Here is a 27,319-nt window from a genome sequence, read left to right as displayed (position 1 = left end):
TATCCCGCTCCTTTTGAATTCAGAGTGTTTTGGCAAAAGTTTCCCCAGAGTGTTTCATAATTAATGTCAGTGCTAGTCTCTGAACGTGTCTTACCAGTTAGGAATTTGCTTTTATATACACGCATCCACTTAAACACTCCCCAAAACTTAGCAGCTGTTGGCTTCTTTGTGTTACTTGAATGTTTCTAACACAAATATGGGACATGATAAATTGAAAAGTGTTGAGTTGAAATGTTCTGCTTTGAGTCCGCTTAGCAAAATCCAAAGGTCATCTCTGCTGCGTAGAGCCAGCAGGATTAGACACAGCGTGAGCCTTGTTTCAAGGGTGGGAAAGGGATTTTCTGTTGTGTCTAGAAATCAGACTCTTCCTATCTCACAGGGGTGGATTTTATCCAGGAAGACCTAAGCCCATCCTAGGATCTGTGACAGTTTTTGATAGCTTTCTGAGACAGAGCTAGAACCAAAGTAAAAAAAGAACACCCCACAACAGACGATTGCAGCCTGCATCTCGAGGGACCAGTTCCCTGGCTGAGATGCATTTGGTCCCTTTTAAGTCTGCACAGGCAGGATGCTGTCTGTGAATAGAACTCCGTGGTGCAGCGTGGAAGAATGCAATTCTCCTGAGCAGCTCAAATAGTGGACTTCATAGCAGCCATCTGGATCAGGTCAGCAGCTCATGTGTCTCTGACAAACCTCTTTCCCCATCGTGACCTCTCTAATTACCGGCTGCAGCAGCAGTCCCACCTACGCTCACCATGACCTGAAAATTCCCATTGTGAGATGCTCTGGTCAGTCCTTTATCCTGTATCAGATGCTGCCTGTCTGCGATGAGGTTTTCCAGGATGGGATTATGTTGAGATGATTTTTTTCAGGATGGGATGTATGTTTCTAAATAGGAATGTCTCTTTTTTAAAAAAGATTGTTTCTACACTGAAGAGATTTGTTTTCATTTTTGGTGTTTGTTTGTTTTTTTTTTTTTCTGTCCTGGATAAAAAATTCTCACAGTTATTTTGCTTGTCTGCTGGGAAGCCAAGGGGTTATGATGGAGAGTGTTGTCCTTAGAAAAACTCCAGGCGGAGGACTGGAATAGATCTTGTTTTTGCAGTAAAAGCTGGCTTCCCTGCATACGTTGTCAGCACAGAGCTAACCTTGAAAAACTTCTGAAGTTTACACAAGGCAAATTTTTTGCTTTTCTGTGGGCACTGCAGCACAGCGGTTCTTTGGTGTTCAAAGGGCAGCTCCGGGGAGCGGGCTGAGATGCTCTCTGACCAGAGCTTTCATCTTCCTTTCAGAGGTATTCACGCGTGCTTCTTCGGCCAGCTCTGCCCTGGCCTTTCTGGGAACCAGACAAGCAATTTTGGCTGTGCTGGAGTAGCAGAGCGGGGGTAGGAGAGTGCCCGCCTGGTCTGAGTCTCGCCTGTGGCGGTGGCTGGGCTTTTCCTCCAAAAGATCTTCATATATCCAGGCACCTGCTTTCAAAACATCTGCATGCCCCAGCGAGCAATGTGAGAGTGTGTCTGGAACAGCTCATCTGATATAAAAGAGCCTATTTCACAAATCCCCTGGTAAATTTGGGTGTCAGCTCCCATTCAGTGTCTCCCTATCAGAACCACCCAGGCATCCCTGACAAGCTCAGACAGTGATTTCCAACAGCTGTGATCATAGAATGGTTTAGGTTGGAAGGGACCTTGAAGATCATCGAGTTCCAACCCCCCTGCCATAGGCAGGGACACCTCCCACTAGACCAGGTTGCCCAAGGCCATGTCCAGGCTGGCCTTGAACACCTCCAGGGTTGCGGCCTCAACAACCTCTCTGGGCAACCTGTTCCAGTGCCTCACCACCCTCAGAGTGAAAAACTTCTTCCTAATGTTTAATCTAAACCTGCCCTCTTCCAGTTTAAAGCCTTTCCCCCTCATCCTATCGCTACACGCCCTAGTAAAAAGTCCTTCCCCATCCTGTCCAGTGATGCTCCAGTTGCTACCAGTTTGACTCACGGTAGCCCCCTTGTTTGCTCTGCAGACTGTGTTTGCACTTGCCCTTATCTAAGCAGCCCAGATGAAAGCACTGGGTGCTTCTCTGGGGGATTCCCTGTGTACAAGGAGGGTTGGTGCATGTCCTGCTGTGCTCCGCATCTTCCCTGCTTCCCCTGCCTTTAAGCTGGGCTCCCTATCACCATCATCCCTCCATCCATCTGTCTATATCATCTATCTATCTATCTATCTATCTATCTACCTCCTTTTTTTAATGCAAAAATTTCTTTTGGCAGCTTGCTGGACTTTCTAATTCCACCTTGTTTTGAGGAGAAGCCAAAGGAAGCCTGTTACAGTAATTTTTTAATATTTGCCACTTGGAAAGGGTGTTCGAGGGTGGAGATTCAAAAGGCACCAGTTGCTTCCTTCACAGCCAAAACACACTCTCTCCACGCCACCCTTAGAGAAGGTGACCTCGCAAAAATAATGTATGTTTTCAGCTGTATTTTCACATGTCTTGCCAAGCTTTACATACAGTAGGAAAGGAGGCATCGTTCTGCCAGTTAAAGATCTAACATGTTTTATTCACTCTAGCAGACAGCTCCGCTTGCCAAAGAGGAACAGGTTTGCTGAGTGATTTGGTGTTGGCTTGGTGCTTCCAGGTGAACTCTCCTTGTCCCGCCAAATCAAACCTGTCACTCTTGCCCCACTCTAACTATTCCTGCTCAGATCAGTGTTTGGCATAAAAAAGGACTTTTTGCCAAGCTGTTGCTGCAGCCAAGTGCCCTGAGCCAATCCTTTGCATTTTTTCACCACAAAGCTTTCACCAGCCACACATGCAAAATTGCCATAGGATATACATAGGCAGGGGCATCCCTCAAGGAGGAGACCCTGTGATTTCACCCAGATGTCAGTCCCACTGAATTCAGCGGGAGTTCCTGTATTATCGGATGGGTATTTTAATTTTAAAGATGGTTGCAAATACTTCGGCAGAGGTAGCAAGCAACCTGCTGACGAGGTGGCTGCTCAGCCAGTTGACAGTTCAGCCACATCTGTGAAGTTAATCATATGGCAGAGGTGAAACCAGTTATTATATGCCTGGCTGGTGATGAGTGTTTGTATGCCCTCCCTGAGCCCCTGAGAAATGCGGGGTACTGGGTAGTTCCCAGGGGCTCACTGAAAGAGGTTTTGGGTGTTTCTCATGGCTTGGCTGAAAGGCAAGCTCTAGTTGTTGCTCGTTAAGTGTATGCAAGTATTAATCCAGTGTTAAGGAGCCCCAAGGAAGCCGTCATAGTCTCCCAGGGATGAGGAGGGTCTTGAGGGCAGCCATGGTCTCGCCTCACCTCACATGGGCTCTCTGCCCTGCTCCAGGCGTAGGATAACAGGGTGTGAAGCTCATGCTTCTCTGCAGGTCTCTTTTTCGGTTCTCGTCGTTTTGCCGGTTGGGTTGTCTGGTGGGTTGCTGCCATGACGGCAGCACAGCATAGACGTGCCTGAGCTCACTGGCTCCGGTGCCTCAGGAGGAGCCTAGCAGCAGCCGCACAGGGTTCAGTGTGGGGTCTGCTATCAAGGAGAACACTTGGACGCAGCCTTGCCAGGGCTAGCGTTAGCGTGGTGGTGGCTAACAAGCTTGGGAGAGCCTGCTCAGATTGCAGACGTATCCCAGGGGGCTGACTCTGCACCTTGCTGGTACTCAGTGGTGTTGCCTTTCTTTGAGGAGCAAGTGCATTAGCCATGGAAGTGGCCTCTCTCCTGCAGATCAAGCAGGTCATGCAGATGTTTCACCTGAACATCTGTCCTGCTCCCTGAGCCCCGGCAGCTGCTGTGGGTGTGTTTAGCACTAGCATTTCTGGTTGTTTACAAAGCTTTCTCCAGGGTGAAACTAATGTCTGGTCTCAGTTCTGAATCTCTAAATCCAAAGTAACTTGATAGGCCAAGGTAAACTCCTCTTTATATCTCTGCCACTATCAGCAGAGTCTGACCTTTTGCAGCTATACGCAGTTGAGCTTAATAAATGGTCCCAAGTCCCCATTTACAAGCAGAAGCCCTCAGCCTGGACGTAGCTCAGCCTCCAAGGCTTACAGAGAGAGCAGCCTCAGCAGCTGCCTTCCCCTCCTCTCTCCGTTTCATATCTCGTGAGAGCATCTTTCCACCTGGGACTGTGCGGGGGGTTGGAGTGGCTGAGTTCAGAGGATGTGCAGCTGGAAAATAGGCTGGACCCCATCACTGATAGACCCCTTTGCAGACAGATAAGTGACCTGTCTGGCTCTCAGGAGCTCAAGCTCTTCTGATTTCCCTTGCACTGGGCTTTCCTCTCATTTCAGCTGTTTTCTGCAGCCTCTGCATTCAGGTTTTCCTTGGTTATCCCATCATTGCCGAGTCCAGTGGGGTCAAAAGGCTGTCAGAGCTATAGGTGTCACAGAGTGCAGCATAAACTGCTGTGTTCCTACATCACCAATGCACTTGGTCTTTCTTATCTTGTTACAGCTGAACAAGCTGGAGGAGGCAGCAAATGCAGCTCACACCTTCTTCATGGCAAACCCTGAGCACATGGAGATACAGCAGGACATCGAGAACTACAAGACCACGGCAGGGAAGGTCAGCTTGATTGACCGGGAGGCCAAGCAGCACATGGTGAGTCTGAGGTAAAGAGGTGTCTGGGTTAAGTATCAGGGAGTCTGGAGAGAAGAGATTTAGAAGGCCAAGAGAGCATCATCTATGAATGGGGAGATTCTTGACGAGGTCCGTATTACAATGCAGCAAAAATAACTCTCCCTTTCAGCGCTCTCCTTTAAGGCAAGCCAGCTCTTGCTCTTTGAAGGCACTCTATGCTCTTTGATGACTACATCCCCAGCATGGTCCCTCTCTTCAGGCAACTCTGGTGTCATCCGTGGCTGTGAACAGGCACCAGCAGGCAGCTTTGATGAACCGATGCCCAGTTGCATGGGCACTGATGGACAGATCTTGGCTTATGTGTGTTTCTTTTGAGCTGTGTTCTCCCACGTGGGCAGGGTACGTGCACGTGAGTGGCTGTGCTGGAGAGGGTGCAGGGTGGCAGGCAGAGGAGTGACAGCTTTTTCCGCCTCCTCAAAGCAAAAGCCCAACACAGATGCCAAGGCTACCCCCAACTTTCTGATTTTGTAAGACTCGGGGAAGCAGGAGCGGCTGTTTGGTGTTATTAATGGAGGTGCTCATTAGGGGCTGTTCTAAGACGGATCTGCCTGGGTCAAGAGCAGTCTTTACCCTTGGCACTCAGTGTAGTTTTTGGGTAGGAGGGTAGAAATGAAGAAAAGGAATGTTTTTTTACGTAATGCATAATCCGGCAGTGGCACTGGGGATTTCCTAAGTATGGAGGAGTTCAGCAGAGCACTTAGGCAGGTTTACGAGGTTCCACTGGTCTAAAAGTCCATTGATGGCTTAAACGTGCTTTGGTACAACTGCTTACGTCTGGTAGGTACCTGGGGAGGTTGTTCTGTCCCTGCCCGCTTTTACATTCTTATGAGAAGCACCTGCAGTCGGCGAGGGCAGGATGCTGCGGTCTGAGCAGCGTAGCCCACTCACGGTCTTGTCTTCTGCCTGCCTGCTTTGCAGGAGGATTACAGTGCCGGAGTAAGGCACTACGACAAGGAGGAGTACGAGCTGGCCATTGACTTCTTGGAGCGTGCACTGAAAGGGTACTACACTGAGGATGAAGATTGCCAGATCATGTGCGAGGGACCGCAGAGATTTGAGGAGCACGAGTACCTGGAATATAAGGCTGGCCTCTACGAAGCTATTGCAGGTGAGATCTTTTTGCATCTTTAGGGTTCTCACCCTTCACCCTGCAATGTTTTTAACTATTGAGTTTGGGCCTTTGGTGGGATTTGGTGAAGTGTCTTCCCTTCCATCACTGTTGCTGGTGAGTAATGCTGCAGGAGGCACTTGGAAGGCCAGAAAATGCTAATCCAGAGGACGGGGAACGAGAACATCTTGGTTTGGTCCTGAATAGAAGCTGGGTGAGAAAAAATGCATTTCCAGATGTGAGGAGCATTAGCAGCTTTCCATAAGAACTGGAAGTATAAGTGCTTTAACACAAACTGCCTCAGTTTCCCCTTGTACACAGTCTCACGTACCTCACTGGAATCAGACATCACTGGCCTCTGCTTATATTTTCTCTGTTTTTCAGTGCATGTGAGAGAGCAGCAAAGTCCTCTTGGCCAGGCTCCAGATGGCCAGGAAAGTTGCCAAAAAGGCTCAGAACATAGATTTCCTCCCCATCCAAAAGGATGGATTTGTCATTAGCAGAGGCCCACCTAATTATGATCTTGACTGAAATCTCTGGAGAGAATTGAATATTGCTATGTAATCTTCAGATTTGCATGTGTGGCTCTAAGCCAGAGGGGATTAAAATGTTTTGTTCTCAGTAGAAATGAGATTACATTTAATTAGTCGTAAGGGAAAGAAGAGCAATAAATTAAGGTTTGTTTGGTGACAGAAATCTTATTTATCTGCTCATGGTCTTGGAGTTGCATCAAGCTCTGGAGTTTTGCTTCTTGTGCGGAAAATACTTCACTCAGACACAGATTGTTTTTTGGTTTTGCATAATTCTGTTCGTGTCGAGACAGGAAATCTAATTGAAATGACCAAGATGAGAGACCACTAACATACCGGATGGGAAGCCGCCTCTGTTGCGTTTATTTACGCACGCAAAAAATATGAGAAGTGGTGTAAGGGCTGACTTGGTACCAGTGTAACTGTCAGCTGGTCATGCCTGCTTTTGAAGCCGTGACCAGGACACCAAGGGCCATATCAAGCCCTCCAAGAGAGCAGCATTCAGTGGTGAAGAAAACCCACCTTCCTTATCACTGAAAGGTGCTGCTCGAGCGTCAAACAACTTTTAGTCTTTGTTTAATTGTTTCTGTGCTGTGCAAGCCGGGTGCGGCCCCAGTGAGCAGAAAAGATGCTTCTGTGCTGGACCATACAGAGCGTGGTCATGGTGTGGTGGTCCTCAACCCAGCACGTCAGCTGGGAGTGAGAACAAGCCAGATGGTCTCTGCAAGCTCTTGGCCAGATATGCCTGGGAATATCAACTCCAAACCCCAGGGCCATTCAGGCACCCAAAGAAACAGGGAAGTGAGGGCACACGGAGGGGTGTAAGATCCGTAATGCAGCTGCATTGCTATAGGGAACTAAGTGGTTCCTTACAGGACAGCGTAATCCAGAGTTTCCCCCTGGGTCCAGGGCACTCAGTCCCAGATATTTCAGCAGGGAGTGGGAATACTAATACACCAAGAAAAAAAAAAATTAAGTTGCTTCAAAACTCATTTCTCTTTTCAATCCCAAGCTGATTTGCTGTGCTGCTTGCATGGAGTTGAAACACTCTCACCTCTCCCCCACAGGGACAGATGCATTTCAGTGAATTGATTCCAGTCTATATAGCCTGTTTCTAGGGTGCCTTGAGAGTACCGAGAAAAAGCAGTGCTTCCCAGTGACGGATTATTCCAGCTCTAGGATGCTTAAACAGGTTTAAGTTACAACAAAATTATTTATGTCCTTTTCCTTCTCGCCTTCCTAATGTAATACCCTGGATGTTTATGGAAAATCAGATAACTCCTCAGGCTACCTGCCCAGAGCAAACGGGGGACTGTTTTGAGTTTCCACTTGGTTTCATTGCAAATTCCTCAGGCTGTTTTTTTGGCAGCTCTGAGAAATGCTTTGGTAGCTGAGCACATGGGTTTTTTTCAAGCCCGTGTTTGTTTCTTAAGGTTTTTAATGGTGTACAGAGACAGAGCAAGCAAAGTAGATTTGTAAGTACATTGCAGCAAAGGCTCCAAACTGGAATCAGATGTCAGTGCTGGCTTCGAAACTGTACAGCTGATACAGCGCCTATATTGTGGACTCCCACCAATTAAGAAACCTTGCTAATGGCAGATGTTTACCACGTGCTTGCGTTTCCCTGGGAGGTATCTCATCTTTGAGAAGCAGCAAACACGGGGACTTTGCTGGTCATATTTGCACCTCAGACCTTTCCCACTTGTGGCACAGGTGCCTTGCTCGGCTGTGCTTGGGAAGCTGCACCGACCCCTCTTACCTAAACATCCCCGTGCGCTCGGGAGCGTTCTTGCTGCAGAAAGGAGAGGATTAAAGGTGAGCTGAAGGAAGGGAGTGTGGAGATGGCTTTCGTGTGGCAGCACATGTGGCCACCCTGTCTTCACTTCCCCATTTGCTTTGTGGGTGTCCTCGCATTTGGTTTGGCTCTTGAAGAGCTACCTGCCACCTGCAGGTCCCTGCACCCACCCGGCTCTCCTGGGCAGAAGCAGCATCTCCCGGCACACAAAAGAGATGCTCAAGCTCCCTCTACAGTTGACAGAAGGAGAAAGGCGTTTCTCAATGGGGGCAAAAATGTGACTGCAATTCTCCGTCGGCTTCTGGAAGGAGCCTGAGCTCTTTCTCTTGCTGTGCAGTCTCCTGCTGGGCCAGGGCAGCATGAGTTCCATGTCCTTCAGTTGGGGGGATTTAGTCTCTGTCTGTCTTCGTCTCAGCACCATCCCCATCCTTCTCAGTTCAGACTATCTTCTCCTCCTTTTCTTCGCAGATCACTACATGCAAGTCCTGGCTTGCAAACATGACTGTGTCCGAGAACTCGCCACGCGTTCAGGCCGTATCTCGCCCATCGAAAACTTCCTTCCCCTCCATTACGACTACTTGCAGTTTGCCTATTACAGAGGTAAAGGCTGTCTTTCTGTTCCTCATAGTGCTTGCTGAGTTTTGCTACGTTTTGTACAAGTTTCAATTGCTTCATGTGGAATTCAGGATGTTTTCCCATGATGCCTGTGCTACAGTGATGCAGCAGCATGATCTGAAAGCGTCAGGAAGCAGAGGACATCATTGGAAATTGTCTCTTCAAAAGTCCTTTTCCTTTTAGGTTGACCGAAATGCAATTAAGTGTTTTTGTAAAAGGGTTTCAAATCATCAGTCAGATTTTAAAAGCCCAACCATTAGCTTAAATGTTATTATTCTTTGAATAAATCATGCTTTTTTAGGGTCCTTTGATTTGCCTTTTGATATTGAAGTTTGGGGGATTTATGTTTCTCATTTTCTGAAACCAATTGATACATTTTCTAAGTTAATATATAATAGATATACAAGTTAGCCCAAGTTTATCCCAAGATGCCAATTTTTGCTAATTACCAAACATTTTAAGATTCATAGTAAAGTTGCATGAGTTGACAACGTTGAAAAATGTCAGGAGTTGGCAGTGCTATAAAATATTGCCACGTGTGTGGTCCTATATGGCATTTTATTATGTTCTGTTACGTAAAAGAAAATCTAGGCAAATTTTGCTCTCTCAGACTTGTGCTAAGAGCTCTTTCCTGAAAAGGGCAGAATGTGGGAGGGTCAAGAATGCTTCTCAAACAAAGCAAAAGGTTCTTCATTCCTCAAAGCAATGGGAAGAAAGCTGGAGGAGTCAGCAGTGTTTCGTGCGTGGTGTACAGGCTTTTTTATTCCTCTGCTCAATTAGAGGTTTAATGTGGTGGGTAAAACCCCCCAGAGCCCTGAGAGATGCTGCATGAAAGGGAGGAAGTTTGCTGCCGGGTAGCATCTGCATCCTGCACATCCAGTTGGATTCAATTTGGACATCATCCAACCTGTGCATGACCGCAGGGAAGTCATGTCTCTGTGCCTCAGTTTCCCTGGCGGTGGAACAGAGCGGTTAAGACAAAGTGGCATCAAAAGAGCCTTGTAAAGTGCCAGGCTCACCCTTGAGCTGATGGGGAGCTCAGACTGTGCCCTCCCTCTCTGCTGGCTCCCCTCCTCGGCTCTGCCCCGCCACGCTCGGCATAAGCCCCCGGCACTGCCGGTGGGGCTGTGTCCCCCTCTCTGCCCCCCCTGATAACTGTTGTGTTGCCTCCCAGTCGGTGACTACGTAAAAGCCCTGGAGTGTGCCAAGACCTACCTCCTCTTCCACCCGGACGATGAAGATGTCTTGGAGAATGCAAGTTATTACGAGGGCCTCTTGGAAGGTACGATGGATCCAGACACGGTCAAACCCAGAAAGGTGAGAGTGAGTGTCGCCTAAGAGCCCGTGGTGGAAGGCTTTAGCGAAAACATCAGCTGGAAATAAAAACAGCTTGGCAGCTTTCCCACAGTGGGACCGCTTTGAAAACAGATGTGGAGATGCTGGACTAGCTGGTGCTGCTAATTGTTGGGGGGTGCAAGTCCAGAGTCACTGGTGTGGGGGAGAAGCTGGAGGCCAGGATCTTCTTTAAATGGGGACGTCAGCTTAGCAGAACCCAGGCAAGGGCAGGGAGGGCGATGACCGAGTGCCTCAACAATGTGAACCCTCCACTCGTTCAGTGCTCCGGAGGAGATGTGGAGGAGGAATGCAATGAAGCACTGAGCAGAGGGCAACCTCCATTAAGAGATATTTTCCCAAGGGGAGGTTGGGATGTCAGCTTTACTCTCCAGTCACTGAGCTTGGAGTTCGGCACTCAGCCTGCTCTGCAGGGAGCAGCTTTGCTATCACAGGGTTAGGTTGGGGTCAAACAACCAAACAGTGTGTGTTCGGTCACCCTGAGGGACAGGCTTCCTCTCCGGTCTGGGCAGCCTTTATCTGCGGCCCTGGGGCTGCCTTTCTCACGATGCAGAAGAGGAGAAGTTCCTCCCACCCCATCCCAGCCCTGCTGAGGCTCATTCCCCTTGCGCCATAAGCAGAGGGTAGGCAGGAATTGGATTTTCCATTCCCTTGGGAATTCCTTGATTTCCAGGAAAATCAAGGTGAATTTGGCAAAATGCTGAAATAGAGAAGGGAAATGGGAAAAGAGAAAACAAGAACAATTATAATTTCTTCTCTCCAAGTGAATCTAGGAAAAAACACTGAGGTTGACAAAAACAATTCTTTGTTTCCAGTGTTTTGAAGTTTTCTGTAAAAAGAAATCTGATTTTTCCTTTGCAAAGCAATTTTCTAGGAGAAAACCCAGTATTTCGTTTACAAATTTTTAATTCAAAAAAAAGCCCTCTGGTGGACGATCCCCAGCTGGCTGTGCTTTGTGGTCCCTGTCCGAGCGCCCTGAGTGCGTCCCTGGCTGCGATGCTGCAGCCCACCCACCACGGGGTGATGGGCTCCACGTTGCAGATGGGGAACGGAGGCACAGCCCAACCAGGGTCCCTTCTCCACCAGCCTGAACCTGCCTCCCGCTCTACAGCCAGGGTTTCTTCCGTCAGCCTCGTGCCCAGATATTTAGAGGCTTTCCAAGGTGGTCAGCACTCTCTGCCAGCTATGTAAATGTATTTTGGGGATTCAGGCTTCCCGAATGAGTTGCTGAACACCTCCCCTTCTGTAACGTAGCGAGTGGCTCAGCCCTGTGTCCGGAGTTGCGCTAAGGCATGACCCAAGCATCCCGCGCCCCGTAGGAGTCTACGGTGTTGTGTGAAAATCAAACCCCTGTTGAATCAGACGTGTATTGACTGTATCTTGTGAAAGCTATGCATGCAACCACTCACCTTCTCCTCTGCTTTTCAGGAAGCCAAAACGCTGCTACGGCGCCATAAACTGGAGTCTCACCTCTTGCAGGTGGCTGCGGCCGGCCTTGGATACACCTACACAGAGCCGGTAATGCTTGGGTCTGCTGTGCCAAGGACCTTTAGGAGTTCACAGTTATAAGGCCAGCTTCCCCTGCCTTTCTTGCCTGTAAAGTGAGTCCCATGTAGGTGACTCAGGAGCTGGGTCTTCACCCGGTTTATTCCCTGTGGGAAAAGGGTGATGGCAAAGCAAGGGAGGCAACCATTCATGGGGTGAAGGAGAAGCAGACCCAGCCTAGTCCAGCTCTCCTGCTGTGGTGCCTGGCTTTGTCTCAGCCACTGTGGTAGGGTGGGACAGAGAAGGCTGGGCAAGCCACGCTCCCTCTGTGCTCGTCATATGATGCCAGTTTGGGTTGGGGTTACATTTTCAATTTGGTGACCCAAAGTTGTGTCGGATGGATCCATACCAGAGAGGCTGGCTGATGTCCCCGGGTGCGAGGCAGAGCAGGTAGCTCCCTGGCTTCGGCTGGAGCATTAAATTAAGAAGCTCAACCTCTCTCTTTTCCTGCAGAACTACTGGAACAGGTATGGCGCCCGCCAGGACGAGCACAGGTGAGCCACCACCTGCTCCAGCTGAGTCTGTGACTACCTCAGTCCCCTCAGGGGGGTTAATGGGATGTGCCCATGATGGGGCAACCGGCCTGCCACGAGGGTGGTGCTGCCCATCCACACCAGCACACCATCATGGATGAATTAGGGCCCTTGGCCCCTTACCATTACAAACATTCCCACAAGCACCTTATTTTAGCTGAGTGCCTCAAAACCAGCGATGGTCTAGAGAGAACTTGGGTCAATGAGGCAAGTGGTGCTGTTCAGGTTTGTTGGTGTCTGTGCTTTGCTGGTGGAAGCTGTTGTTTCTGTTACCAGAAAAACAGTTTGCCACAGGACAGGGTGAGGGCTTCTACTCTCATGGTTGTGACATTTGTGCAAAGTACCAATTTGCCCATTTTTTTCCATGTATTGGTTTTCGAAGGGTGCAAAACAGCGCAAGAACTGGGGATCTGTTGCCAAAGTCATGATGTTCCTCTTCTCTTTTGCTCCTCAGTGTCCCATCAAGTATTAGCAGTGAACCAGAGGATGGGCCCCGGCTGTCCCTGGCAAAGAAACCCATGCCAAAACCCAATCGAGAGCTGAAGGAGGGTAAGTCTGATGAAGATGTTTCAACAAAATCAGTTTTTTTCCTGTTGCTGGAGACTGCAGACTGCAAAGGCTGGACACTGAGCAGTGAGGGGCGATCCCATCTGAGGGGGGTTGAAGTTTTGTTTAAGAGAGAGAGGAGTTTTCGATGCTGCCACAGCATTTCTGGGCCTGTGGATCCCACCAGCACTGCTCTGCTCTTGGACTTGCTTTTTCCACCTGCTGAGCTGCTCAGTACAGAGCCCTGAGATGTGGAGCTGGGAGGCTGGGTCCTCCTCACCGTGGGGAAGGTGGCACCAGCAAACAGTAGTCTTTTTCCCCAGGTGTTTTTAAGATTAAAATATTTGGTGTTGTCCAGGCTGCAGAAGGATGGATGCTGGAGGCATTAGTTTTTGGGAAAATGATGCTTTGCTAAATGTGCTGCATGACACCGTATTAACAGCCGTTTCTGTTTGCAGACTGGCTTGTGGTTTCATGTCTTGGCCTACGTCAAATCACTTGGTTTTAAGGCCTGTCGGTGAACAGTTCAGCTGATTTCAGCACATTTTTGGCAGCCGCAGAGAATACCATAACATCTTCTACTAAAGACAAGATTTCCCCCATAACAATTTTGAGAAACTACATTGTAGCCAAACACCAAAGCATGCTCCTCGCTGCGAGACAATGGGATCTCAAGCCAGGAGGTGTCTTGTGTCTCTAGTGGGCAGCTCCACAGCAGCAGGCAATTAAACCTCCCCGTAATGCAATGGATGGTTGTGCTTTTTGGGGAATTTCACAGCTTTCCACGGCCCAGGTTGCCTCCAGCTGCTCAGTTTTGTGTTCAGAGTCTTGTTATCCCTTTTCTAGCCATACACTAAATAGGCAAATACCACAGGAAGATCCTGAAGAGCTTATTTAAGCCAAGAGCTGGTTGATTTATATTTGTTGGCCTGTTTGCCTGCTATAACCAAATAATTTCGGAGTGTGTCAACCAAATAATTTCAGAGTGTGTCTTTCTGTTTTCTCTTCTTTCTATGCTTTCATTCTGGTTTACTTGCAGAATGTTTTCAAGTTTGCAAAGAAAAGTGAAACCATTCAAAAAGAAAATGGGATTTTTGTCCATCCAACTGCTTCCTTTCTCTGTTGTCTTTTTTTTCTTTCTCTCTTTTCACTTAGAAAAAGAAGAGAAAAGGCCAAAAGAGAAAAAGTCCATTTTAATTTTGTACTCCTCTTCTGTACTTCTTTCCTTCCCCCTTTCCTCTTTTCCATTAATTCCTTCACTCCCAAAAGTCCAAAGTATTTCTCAATTTCTTTGGGGTGTTTTTCACAGAGCCTACAGATGGGAAACAGGTCTGTCTCTCTGCTGGTGCTTAGAGGCAGTGGGGTTAGGAAGGCAGCGGGGAGTGTGCTGCTGGTGTGGGACAAGGGTTCACAGCACAGGGCAGCCCCCAGCTGGTTCCCTGGGAGGCACAGAGGAAACCGGGAAGCGGTGAATGATGCCTTCCAGGTTCATCCCTACGGCTGGGGAAAAGCAACATCCGAGCTGGCAAACTCAGCCCTGAACTGGAGTGTGCCAGGAGTTTGCGTTTCAGAGTCCTGTTTCTGATCCGGCTGCGTTTATAATAAATGCTATTGTTGAGCAACAAGGAAAGCAAAGTGAACATGAGGACTGTCCCATCTTTTCTGTTTCCAAGAAAATTGAGTCTTCGGAAATAAAGTCATGGGCTAGTGGCGAGGCTGTGCCCTCAGGGTTATGTGTCCTCCACAGGCCAAGGAGACCTTCCAAAAACCATGATGTGCTTCAGTGGACGGGAAAAGTAGTAATTATAAAAGCAACAAAACAGAGAAATTTCCTTGTGCCACGTGGTGAGAGGAGCTCTGCAGCTCTGTTTCCTCTGTTTTATTGCAGCTCTGTGACAACAGATAATTTTTCCCACAATTTAGATGTATGTCACCTTCCTCCCGAAGAAACATCTGGTTTAGGTTTTTATTGTTGCCATTTCTTTCATTGTCTCTCTTCAAGGAGATGAGGGGAAGAGGCTTCAGAAGATGGTGATTTAGTGGCCTCACCGTGTTTTTCTGATCAGGCAAATTTGATGGGGATGGATCGAAACTTCCTGTACAGAGCTAATCTCTCTTTTCTCCTTGCCCCTTCGTTCAGCACGTGGCAAGGCTCCATCGCTCCATACCAGGCAGGAGCCCAGCGGTGTGCAAGCCCAGCCACGGTTGTATTACCATCCCAAGGATGCTACCTGGGACCTCCAAAATGCAGCCAAGCCATCAGCTTCTGGCAAGCAGAGGGAGGCAGCTCGGAGGCAGGGAGTGAGGGATGGCAGGGACAGCCATGGCAGCTCCTTTGCCTCTGCAGAGGAGGATTGTCCTCAGTGTCCTCTGATTCATCCACTCCCAGCCCCTTTTCTTGGTGGAGAACAAGCGATGCTTGCTACAAGTTCAGCACCGCATTAGGTTTTCTGTGTGTGTAAAAGACAAAAAAAGCCACTGATGACAATTGCAGAGAGCGGCTTTGCATGTGGAGCCGGCAGGAGCCACACAGCACAAACGGAAACTTCTGGCTTCCGTTGGTGTTGGCTGCTGGACGGGAGAGCCCAGTCAGCCGGTGTCTGCACCTCTCATTGTGTCCCATCAGGTTTTGGCATTTTCAGGCTGTGGTCCCTGCATTTGCAAGGCAGCTAATGAGAAGGTGGAAAATGCTGATGCTCTTGCAGCAAATGGATTTAATCTCCGGGTGTTTCCATTGCTTCTGTTTCTTTTGTTGCTGATGTGAGGCCAAACTCTGCTCTCCGCTGTGAAGCTCTTTCCCTGGCAGTGCAGCTGAGTGACTTCACCTGGCCTTCAGCCACAGTACAAGATGTCAACGAGGCCAGGGCATGTTCAGCAGGGTCGGTTTGTGTCTCTCTTTCCATCAGGGGGTCCACTTCTCTACAGTGATGTCAAGTTTGTCTACAACTCGCAGCAGCTGAATGGCACCCAGCGAGTACTACTGGATAATGTCATCTCTGAGGAGCAGTGCCGAGAGCTTCACAGGGTGGCCAATGTGAGTAGGCAGTGCCCCTGGGGGGGGGGAAGAGTGCCACCTGGGCTGAGTGCCTGATGGCATCTGAGATCTTAATGTGTGATCAGCCCCTGGAGAGGCTCTGGGTTCATGCCTCACTCTTGAGTGCTGCAGCTGATGCCAGGATGCCCATGGAGAGCAGTCAGATGCTTATCCCCATAACACACCCGTAACTGCAGCACAGGAGCTGCTGCTCCATCTTGGGTTGTTCTTAGAAAGATGCTGCAAGGTAGAGCCCATGCAGAAATAGCTCTCTGCTGCATGTTATACACAACCCCAAAGGATGCTCATCCACAAACCTCGCTGAGCCTTCTCATTCATCATCAACTGAGCTTGGGAAGGGACTGAGGGTGCCTGAACATCCCCAGTCAGGAGGTGGGTGGCTGTTTTCCAGCATCTCAGAATGGACTGTGTTCATGGAGAGCTGCAGTGCCTTCCCACCCCACTCGTCCCAGTGAATGCAGCCCTGAGGAATTTGGGGAAGAGGGTGCCAGGTGCTTCCATTGCAGCTCCCCCTCTCCTGGGAAACCAGTTCACCCCTCACCCATGTCCGTGTCTTTCAGGGGATCATGTTGGCTGGAGACGGTTACAGGGGCAAAACCTCCCCCCACACCCCAAACGAGAGATTTGAAGGAGCCACTGTCCTCAAAGCCCTCAAGGTACATCTCTTGCCCTCCTCCTCTCCCGTGCCCTCCCTCCCAGCCAGTATGCAGCACTGACCCTCTCTCACTCCTTCTCCTTGCCCAGTATGGCTACGAGGGCCGTGTCCCGCTGAAGAGCGCCCGGCTTTTCTATGACATCAGCGAGAAGGCTCGCAGGATCGTCGAGTCCTACTTCATGCTGAACTCCACGCTCTACTTCTCCTACACCCACCTGGTGTGCCGCACCGCCCTCTCCGGTGAGGGCTTGGGGAGTCGGTGGTGGGACAGGGCAGGGAGGACAGAAGGAGCTCAGCCCCCCATGGAGGGTTCATGAGTAGGGGACCCAAGCCTGAGAGTAGCTCTGTTTTGCCTGATGCTTAAACTGGCGGTTGAGGGCTGGGCAAAGTCACCGTCCCCACAGCAGCAAAGGGTGGGCACTGCTGTCCTGAAGAAGCTAATTTCTGGGGTGTCTCTTGTTTTTCATGCCTTCAACTCTTCCTCTTTTCTCCTCCCTCTTCTCTTGCCTCCTCTCACTGTCCCTTCTCCTTTCCACCCCCCACAGCTCTCCATCTTGCTTCCCTGCAGTAAGGAACAAACAGAGCTGTGCCGATCTGAGTCCTCAGATGTTGCCTTTTCTCCCCAGCCTTTCCTTTCCTCCTCTCACCTGTGAACACCACCTGGAGTGGGGTCAGGGCAGGCTCCCCACCATGATGGATCCCACAGAGCATGGCATTTCCATCTCATCCACCCCTTCCCCTTCCCCCTTCCTCCACATGGTCCTGCCTAGGCCAGCAGGAGAGGAGGAATGACCTGAGCCACCCCATCCATGCTGACAACTGCCTCTTGGACCCTGAGGCCAACGAATGCTGGAAGGAGCCTCCTGCCTACACATTTCGGGATTACAGGTAGGCAAAAAGGGGAGCTTACCCCAAAGTATGCCCTGGGACCCTCCCTGAGACAGGGCATCCTGCTCCATGGACCTAAAGCTGCTCCATCCCAGCCATAGCAGAAGTGAGGTCCAGCAAGTAGTTTCTGGTGGCAGCAAGCATCATGGCTAACCTTCAAGCCAGACTTTAGCTATAATGGATCTGTGACATTTTAGGGTTGGGAGATTCCAACTGTGGCCCACAGGACTGTGTCTCTGTCATGTGCTTTTGGTGCAGAATGGGAGGGTGAGAGCTGGTGGGACCCAGGGGCCATTTTGAGAATTGTTCCCTAGCCAAGAAGTGATCTGCTGGTTCTCAGCTGTGGCTCCAAAATGGGAGCAGTTTGGGTGGCCCCAACCGGCCCTGCAGCAGGACCTCCCCTGCCTGGCAGCCCCCTCATCCACATCTCGGTGGAGGGATGCAGGATCTACCCTGGAGGTGGGGGGTCAGCCCCGAGCCCTCCCTGCTGCTCCCCTCACAGGTGTCTCCTGCTTCTTCCCTCAGTGCCCTCCTGTACATGAATGCAGATTTCGAAGGAGGCGAGTTCATTTTCACAGAGATGGATGCCAAAACTGTGACAGTAAGTCAGTGCTGTGGACCAAACGCCATTCCTCAGGAGCCTGTTCTGGGGCTCTGGGCTTCCCCAGGCAGCCTGTGGCTCCTACCTTGCAAAGAACCCCTACAAAATCCTGCTGGCAGAGGTGCACAGATCTTCTGTGCCCTGCCCGGAGGCTGCTCTGAGCAGGAACCCTGCAGATCAGAGGTCCTCCCTGCCTGGAGGACCACTGAGCTCCCACCCCATCTTGTGGCCAAACACGAAGCAACGCCTCTGTACATAGGCAGTGTCTGGCCCAGAGCAGGTCACGGTGGTGGACATCAGTCCATGAGAGGGATGGGACTCAGGCACAACCCCCCACCTCTGCACGAGCCGTTTGGGAGGCTGGGCACCCCCTCCGTGGTTGGACAGAGCGTCTGGGCACCATGCTGGGACTCTGAACTCCAGTAGATGCTGGAGGGTAGATTGCATCTACCTAAGACCAGTGCCAGAGGGTTGATTTGTCTGCCCCGAGTCCTGCAGGATACCTGTTGTAGAGACAGCAGAGAGAAGAAAGGTGTTTCACAGACCATGCCAGAGTTAGCCTGAACCTCCCTGGAGCTATACTGTGGCCCTGGTTTGCTGTAGGTGGTCACCTGCAGGCTTTGCAAGGACTCCATGCCACCACCTCCTTTCTGTGTGATGGCTGTGCAGCAGGACCAACCCTCACACCTCCCTATTTACCCCACACATTTTTACAGCCATGCCCAGAGCTCTGCATATCTTCCAGAGCAGCTCACTGGGTCCTGGGGCAATGTAGAGAGATGCCCAGTAAGATCCCAGGCCCTGGGCCATGACGAGCCCAGACATGGCCAGTGTGTGCAGCCGTGCTGCTCCTTGCCAGCCTGGTGTCACCTGTTTTCCCACAGGCCTCCATCAAGCCCAAGTGCGGGAGAATGATCAGCTTCTCATCGGGTGGCGAGAACCCCCATGGGGTGAAGGCGGTTACCAAAGGCCAGCGGTGCGCTGTGGCTCTCTGGTTCACCTTGGACCCGCTTTACAGAGAGCTGGTGAGTCCCTCCATCACGATGTGAGGGGAGCTAGGGGGTACCCAGCATCCTGAAGAAAACTGGACCATCTTCAGCCTCCAGTCCCAGCGCATCTATTTTCATCACAGCCCCCTGCAGCAGTGTTCCCATCCACTGCACTATAGGGACATGAGCTGGTGGCCCTGGACTGAGCGGTTTTCCCTGCTGGCCATGCTCCTGGGCACCCATCACCCTCGGCCCATGGGGTGTGGGGCCGGGCTGGGGTGCTGAGCAGGGTGCGGGAGGGCTCTGCACAGGGCTGGGCTGGCCATTTCTGACACCTAGTGGCAATAACCTGATGAACGGGGAAGTCCTCCACAGCCATGTGCAGTGCAGAGGCCAGTGGTATACGGCTTCTGCCAGATCCTCAAAAGCCGTTTTGCAGCCTGAAGTACATGGGTTTGGGCACCTGGATGTCTTGGGAGATCTGGGCTGTGGTGCCTTTCAACAGGCAACCTCCAAATTCTGCATGAAAAGCCTGCTGTACCAACCCCCTGTCTCCCTCTGGAAGCAATTCTGGTCCGTAAGTATAAAAGATAAAAGACGAAGCAAAACTAAATGCAGGGAGAGAGCAAAACTCTCATGCCTGCCTTGTGAAGCCAGTAGGCTGCAAGGTTTCGGGAGAAGCTTATTTTCAGACCTGCACTTTACTGTCTGTCTGCTTTTTGGTACTAGCTGAAATTCCTCCATGTGTGGAAGGGGATGAGCCCTGCCCAGGGAGCTGGAAACCCACGTCAAGTGGAGGGTACTCCATGGCAGTGGCTGCTAGTGAAGTGTGATAAGGGACCAGCAATATATCAGCTCTGCCCCAACCATTGCAGCCCCTGGAGGCAGGAGGGAATTGGGTATTGAGGTGCAAAGTGATTTGATTAGTTTTGCCCAGCAAATCCCCAGCTCAGCCCCAGCCTGTCCCCCATCCTCTCAACTACAGCGCTGGTCCTTGGATGAACTGCTTGCTGCGGATGCTCCCAGCTGGGCCATGCTGAATAAGCTGAGAGCAGGCACTGAAGCTCTGCTATTAACGGTTTCTTCCCATCCCCTCTTGCAGGAGCGAATCCAGGCAGATGAAGTGATCGCGATGTTGGACCAGGAGCATCTAGGACCCAGCGAAATGAACATCAACCCAAAGGATGAGCTATGAACTAGGCCAAAGACTTTTTCTATTAAATATTTATTTAATATTGTTAATCTTATTAGAACCCTTCTATTTTTGTACAGAGCTGCTGTATAAATTAACAGGTTAATATGATTGTGGAGTTTCAGGAGTGCCTCTTCTGTGTTTAGCACAGCTCTTGCTGGGACCTCTCATCTCTGTGCCAGCATCTTCTGCTGCACCGCACTCTGTCCTTCCCTGTCCTTCCCTAGCACTTCTCAGGACTTATTCAGACCCACTGTATCCCCTTGGAGAACCCCTTTTTTGTCTTCCTCAGACAGAAATAGCTGCTTCTCTTTGCCCTCTGCTAGAGAAATGTCTCAGGTGTGATAAGAGACCGGTCTTCCTGCCTCTGCTAAGTCCTGGCTGCAATCCTGGCTGCAATCCCCGGACAGTCCTTCTCTGGGGGAAACTGCAGCACAAGGCAGTTATTTCCATCTCAGAGCACTTCACCATTTGAAATATGGTTTTTAGGAAAAAAAAAAACAAAGCTCAATCCAGGTCCTAGCAAAATGCACATCTCTCCATAGCCATGCAAAGCTGGCATTTGGGCATTAATGCTGAGCAGAGCTTCCTCACCTGCTGGGCAGGGGCATGTCACTGTGCACCAGTGACAAGGGGTTTGACTTGCAGCTGACTCTGGTGAAATAGAGGCTGTCACTCCTGTTCAGTCCCTGCTCTTGCTAATGGTCTGGGATGCATTAAAGAAACGGCTTCACGCTGCATCCTTTGAGCTTCCAGCCCAGTGCTGCTCCTGGTAAAAATGCATCTTTTCCCGGTTCGTGTTAGAAAGCAGCTGAAAGGCTCAGGGATGTTATGGTGCCACAGTGTCGGGTGATCATTGTGCAGCTTTGCACTGCGGATGTCCTGGCTGCGTCCTCCCATCCTGACACTGCAGGAGCAGCAGGTGTTCATAGTGTGGTGGCATCTTTTTCTTCCGAGTATTTCTGACCCGGTCTGAGGGTGGTGCAGTGAAAGCACGGACTGCTTATCACAAGGCATTTACTATGCCAGTAACTGCTGCTAAGCCAGTAAATCATCCCTCTCCCACTCCTGTGTGTGGGATCAGAGCAGCTTCAGTCAGAACGAACGCTGAAGTCACAGAACTGCCCACGTCCCAGACATAGGAACAGCTTTCATTTTGACCCAACAGCTGCTTCTGCTGCTAGAAAGCCATTCCTAAAAGGCAGGTTGCAGCAGTCTTTACTGTTGAATTTACTGCAAGGCTGCTGTCTCTCCAGAAAGCACTGCAGACATCTTGGCTGGAGTTTGCATCCCTGAGCAGCTTTGCTCGGCTCCCTGCTGCGTTGGCACTGTCTCAGTCCTTTTCTGCTCCCCTCTGCCAGCGCTGGCATTTCCAGGACTTAAAATCTCCAATAGGGAATCATCTTTTCTCTTTGTTCATGCAGCTTGTGCCTACCCAAATCTTCCAGGCTCAGCAGCACCCTCTTCTCAGTCAGACACTGTCTTCAAAGACCATAGACAAGGATGGCCCTTCTGTAGAGACCTCCTCAAAAGCTGGTCCTGGGCAAGATAAAGGGGAACTCAGCGCATCTGGAAAAACAAATGCCCACACTCTGAAGGGGGGCACTATTACTGCCTAGAAAATGATGGAAGAGTCATTTGTTGCACCCCCTCCAATGTGGAATCTGCAGGGGAGAAAGCGCTGAGTGACTCTGAGCCACCAGTGTAGCTTGTGTCTTGGAGGTTATCTCCCTTCCTCATACACTGTTGAAAAGACCCATTGTGTTGGCTCCCCAAAGAACTGCCCACATTTCTGCTCGCTTTCAGAGACCTTTCCCTGCTTAAGTGCCTCCCCTGTAAATGCTTAACCCCTCCCTTTTAAAAAAGAGCCAGAGGAAAAGCTGGAGGGAAGAAGGGGAGGGCAGCTGGAGAGCCAAAACGCCAGTTGTGTTGTCCCCTGTCTGCACCATGCTATTGCATGTAAGGCTTGACTCTTACATGCTGCACCTTCAGCGTGGATTTGCGCTGCCACCCCCTCTGACAACCACATCTGCCCGAGCGCATCCTGCAGAGCTGCCCCCTCCAAGCAGCTCGGTGCATCCTCTGCCCTCCCCGGGGGCTGCCGGCATCCCACCAGCTGGTCCTCCTGAGGGGAGGGGGGAGGGGGGGGGGTGGCATGGCAGGTCGTGGTTTGTTTGCTGCTGTGGTGGTTAGCCAGAGCTGTGTCTAAATCCAGGGGAAATAAACTAAATATCTGGGCCTGCCTTTGCTCTTTCTTTAGCCAAAGATTAGAAGGGGGGACTGGGGGTTATGTGGTTTGTCTCACGATGGTGCCTCTCCCCGGGGTTTCCTGCCCCAGTCCCAAGAGCACATGCACGCGTCCCCCGTGCTGGAGGAGCATCGGAGACACAGATGTGGTCAGGATTAAGCAAAATTGTGTGCGTGCATTTGCCTGCCTGTCCATCTCCTTTGCTCTGCATCCAGCTGCCGGACAACTTGCGCACCATCGGCACACTTCAGGCGATTTGGAGAGCGAGAGGAGGGTGTCGCAGCCCCTGTGCGCTGCTGGGGTGTGCAGCAGGCTGGGGGGCGAAGTGGGGTGCTGGCTGGCTCCTGGTGAAACAACGGCTTTGGTGGACAAGAGTGGAGCAGCCTCAGAAGGATGCGACATTTTGGGACTCAATTGCAAACACAAACAACCCAAGAAGGTGGAAAGACTCCGGGCTGCCGGGGCCATGCCGCTCTCCGTGCTGCTTTGCCGCTGAGACCTGCCTGCGGTCCCTGCCGGGCTGAAGCCAGGAAACAGGAATGCAGTGAGTCAAAGGCACTTTTCCTGTTTGTTTGTTTTCCCATCTTTCTGCTCTGGCAAAGTCTAGCTCAGAAGTGGATTTGTGTTTCTGCTGCTACAGCAGAGGTGGTTGCCAAGTTTATTGGCACGCTGTAGCCTCGCAGGAGCAAGTTACAGAGCTCTTTGAGACGTGCGCCTAAATACAATGTAGGCTTTTGGGTCTCGTTTGTGTCTGAGTGGGATGGGTTGCCACCAAGGTGGCTCGGCCTCTGAGAAATGAATTTTAACTCTTAAATTTGATGTAGAGGTCTGGCATCTGCCAGAGCTGTCAGGGTCACATCCAGACTGCCTGCAGGGCGCCCACTTCACTAGAAAAAGAAAGCTAACAGCAAAAACCAAATGTATGCACTCCTCCTTGGTCAAATACGCCCCAGGGACAACCTGGTGCACTAACAATTTTGCTTCCTGCTAAGTTGGCTCATGTTGGTTGTTCCCCTCTTGCCCTGCCAGTCTGACAATTGCTGCTTCCCAAAGCCCCTACGTGAAGCAGCTGCCCAAGGGGGCAGTGCCCGAAGTCACGCCACTGGGAATAAACCTGATGTGCATTTCAGAGCAAGTTTCATGGCTCCCGGACCAGCTCTGAGCTCCTCTAGCCAAGGCTTGGCCACCGAAGGGATCACATGTTGGCCATTTGTTATACGTGCCCCAGTTCTATCAGCGGCAATGGGAGCGGTTTCGAGATGGAGATGCTTGAACTGTGTCTTAGTTCCTTGTTAACTCTGCCGTGCCCCTCCTAATACTAATAATATATGCAGGGTGGGATTAGCAGGGTTGATTTATGACATTCAATGAGAAAAAAAAAAAAAAACAACTCATAAAGGAAACGTAATAGAATTTAAAAGTATTTAAAACAACAACTGAAGTGGCTGTGTGTGTGTGTGTGTGTGTGTGTGCGTGTGTGTGTGTGCGTGCTTGGGTGCGGCTGTTGCTCTGAAGTGAAGCCCTGTGCAGTGTTACTCGGTGCCAGGGGATCTTTAGGAGCAAGGAGCTTTGTTTGTGTTTTGATGTTCCAGTGGGCCCAAGCCAAGTTTGGTCACCCCTTGCACAAAGCTGCTGCGAGGGGTTGCGGGGGGGGGGAGTGGAGGAACCCGGTCTGTGCCACAGGCATGCCTTCAGCAACGGGGAATCAGTAGTGTTTCAGGAAAAAGTACAGCTGGAATGGATGCCTTTGTTAAGGAGGAGATGAATCATTGCACTTCGCAGTCAGGGATGCGGCGGTCGAACGTGCAGAGCTGGCGGCAGCGAGGGCACTGAGGCGTGGGGAGCAGTGGCTAGCAGGGGTCACAGTAGCCCAACAAGGCACCCCATGTAGGGTAGGAGCATGGAAAATACTTCGTACAAGCAAAGAACTGCCAACAGGAGCCAGCAGAAAGTCTGAGGCTGAGCCCCTTTGGACCGTAAATGTCTTACTGCAAGTGGCTGCTGGAAATTTCCGTCCAGCCAAAAGGTCACCCCTGGAGCCTCACCTGAATATAAGACTTGAATCCGCAAGCAAGGCTGAAATACCTAAAGCTCTTTATGTCCTGTGGCTACAGAGTCTAATAAAACCTGGGCATGCCCATAGGCACTAGCCTGCAAGACTTTTTGAGGTGTTAATTTTAAGCAACTGAACCTTACCAATACCACTGTGGAGCCTCAGGGTCATGTGGACAAGCTGGTCTCCAGCAGCTCCACTGGATGATGGCTAATCCCCTTGATTCCAAGCTGGGGCATGATAAGCTTGTAAAATATGGTGTATTTGGACCTTTATTTCCCAGGAGCTAGGTTGACAGCCCAAAATACAGCAGCTTTGACAACCCATGGAGACCCAGTGACAAGCCCTGCAAGCAGCCAGCCTGGCTGAAGACTTCTGGTGCCACCCCATCCCACCCTGCAGCCGCGTCCTTCTCACCGTCGCCCCAACCCTGCTGCTTGGTCTCTGCCCTGGTCACGGACAATTTGGATGGCACCATCCCTACCAGCTGCTGCACCTACGGTTGGCCAGTCCCAGTCCAAGGGTCTCCGCACCACGGAGGCACTGCGGTCGTGGGTGGGAGCAGAGCCTGGACTGGTTTGTCACCTTTGCATTACAGCTGCTGGCTGCCCGCGAGCTGCAGTGACTTGGCCAGGGGAGAGATGCGGGCAGAGGAAGGAGACGGAGTTTGCACCAGGCACTGCTCATCCCTCCTGGTTAAACCTGGGCAGAGCCAACCTGAGCGCTCACAGGCAGCCGAACATCTTCCCATGAAAAACTGTCATAAAAAAAAAAATTGTTTCCTCCTGTCCACACCCTTGCCCAGCCTGGGGAAAAAACCAAAACAAAACAAGAGAGCTGGCTCTAATAGTGCTGGCAGTGAGATAAAAATGGGCTAGTCCTGCTTTGGGGAAGAACTATATTAAAAAAGGAAAGAAGCATGCACATCTTTTGTTTCCGCAACTGCTCCTACACCCACGCCCCACCAGAAGAGCCACCTTTTCCTGCGGGAAATGTTGCTGCTTGTCTGTGCATCAGGGTATGACCCTGGCTGGGTCCCACGGTGTTGCGCTCTTCCCCAGGTGTGGGTGGGCACATGTGTCTGTGTGCTTTTCCTCCTGCCACCCCCCGTTTCCACAGCAGGCACCCAGGCCCGGGGTGTGAGGTGCCTTGGTGCCAGCGACAGCACCGCAACCGACTGATTGCAGCCGTGCACGAGGTCAGACCCTGCACCGTTGTTCTCCCCAGGCACAGCCCTGCCCTCACTTGGGGCCCGGGGAGCCCACGCGGACAGACGCAATAGGTGGCACTGAGGAAAGGGGGCCCCCCCAAGATCCTCCCGGAGCACGGCGTACTGCGTGTGGGTCGCTCAGCTGTCCTCAGAGCACACCCTGCACCAGCAAACTGCTGTCTCCACAGGCCTAGTGGATGCCATGGCCAGCCCAGCACCACTTTTATCTGGTGTTAAACACATGGCGAAAGCTGGCACTGAGTTTGTTTCCTTCTTATTGAGCAAAAACTTGGTTATGCAAAAAAAAAAAAAAAATAAAATCATAAATGTCAACACGTCCCAACCCCCTGGCCACCATCCAACCCTGCCAATAAGAAGTCCAGCACGCTACAGGAACTCGAGAAAGCAAAAGAGGCGACTCGGAGAGCTGCCTGGCTGCCCTCACCGTGTTCCCGGGGCACGGCAGAGCGGCGGTGAGCCGCAGGGGAGCGGGGCCCAGCCTCCGTCCAGCCGGGCAGCGTGCGAGGCCGCGGCAGGAGAGCACGGGTGCAGGCAACCGCAGTGCATGCCGTGGCAGGAGCAGGCAACGGGCGGGCCCCGTGGGCAAACGGAGCCGGGCTGGCGAGTGGACACGCTTGGCAAAGGAGCAAGCCAGCTAATGATCTTTTCCAGGGGTGGTTTGGATAACAAGGATGGCAATTCTAGTAGGTATTTCCTGAGGTTGAGCAGGGCAGGGCAGGGGGAATTAATATGAGCTCAGTTTAGCTTCTACCCCTCCTTTATTTGTAATGAGATTAACAGCAGAGATGGTAGCGGCACCATCAGTCTGCTGCCGTGATGAGGTGAGCTGATAAGTAGCTCCTGCGCTGCCTTGCATGCGAGCCCAACGGCTCCGGTACACGGGGAAAAACACCAGAAAAAACACCCCTTTTATCACAAGTGGCTTTTTTTTTTGCAATGGCCTTAGGGTGGCTTCGCTCCCAAGTTCAGGGGAAACGTGTTGCATCGGACTGGCCCAGTTGCTCCCGGCAGAGCCAGGAGCGCGGCTGACCTCCCAGCGCAGCCCAGCGTCACCATCACCTCCTTCCAGTGCTTCTGCACCCAACGTCGGCTGAAAGCGCTGGGCTACGGGCTTGGTCCCTGCTTCGTCGGTGGGAAATGAGGCCACTGCTTGCCACCAATGTGCTTTGGGCAGCTCCAGTGCAAGAAATGAAACCAGTCAATGTGACTGCAATGAGGCAGAAGCTGGAAGGAAGTGTGAATGCCCTGCAAGGCACCTCCCGACTGCTCATGGTGCTTTAACTGGACCGTAGCAAAGGTGGAGAAGAAACTCTCTTATGATCCCCCTCATAGGAGAATGTGGACCCTTCTGGCAAATTTTGCAAAGATCCTTGTTGCACCTGTGACAAGGGCTGTTCATGGCAAACCAAGAGCCACCTCTGAATGTACGTAGCTCTAGTAAGGGAGTTTTGCCTGGAAACCCATTGAAAAAAAAAGCCCTCTATTTTAAAAGCCTCATATTAGTCACAGTAACTGGACACATACTGGCCAAGTGTGCCCATCCAGGCTAGGAGCCTCAGCTGCTGTGGGGCATGTTGTCACCAGGCTCATCCCTGGAGGGGTCTCTGCAGCAGCTGGGGGCACAGCCAAGGTGATGCCTGAGCCTGATGTCCCCTTCACCATGTTGTTAGTCACTGGCCGCTTCTCCCCACGCCAGGATGCCCACGAAAACCATCTATGGTGAAGTGCATTGCTGCACA

The 27,319-nt window shown here is 51.2% G+C and overlaps 1 protein-coding gene across 1 annotated transcript; it reads left to right on the top strand.

The window, feature by feature from the left end:
- Nucleotides 1-4,502: 4,502 nt before the first annotated feature.
- On the top strand, nt 4,503-20,125 carry P3H2 (prolyl 3-hydroxylase 2; the record flags this gene model as incomplete). Its single annotated transcript, XM_082487399.1, has 14 exons — nt 4,503-4,604; nt 5,562-5,751; nt 8,545-8,676; nt 9,866-10,008; nt 11,473-11,562; nt 12,043-12,083; nt 12,577-12,671; nt 15,575-15,702; nt 16,284-16,379; nt 16,468-16,618; nt 17,149-17,266; nt 17,792-17,867; nt 18,752-18,892; nt 19,959-20,125. 14 exons carry the CDS (start codon nt 4,503-4,505, stop codon nt 20,049-20,051), a joined length of 1,596 nt encoding a protein of 531 aa, XP_082343525.1. The 3' UTR covers nt 20,052-20,125.
- Between the last annotated feature and the right edge of the window lie 7,194 nt (nt 20,126-27,319).

The sequence above is a fragment of the Vanellus vanellus genome, assembly GCF_965231255.1.
Source record: "Vanellus vanellus genome assembly, chromosome: 8".
NCBI lineage: Eukaryota > Metazoa > Chordata > Aves > Charadriiformes > Charadriidae > Vanellus > Vanellus vanellus.
This window is presented reverse-complemented; position numbering and strand designations above follow the sequence as displayed.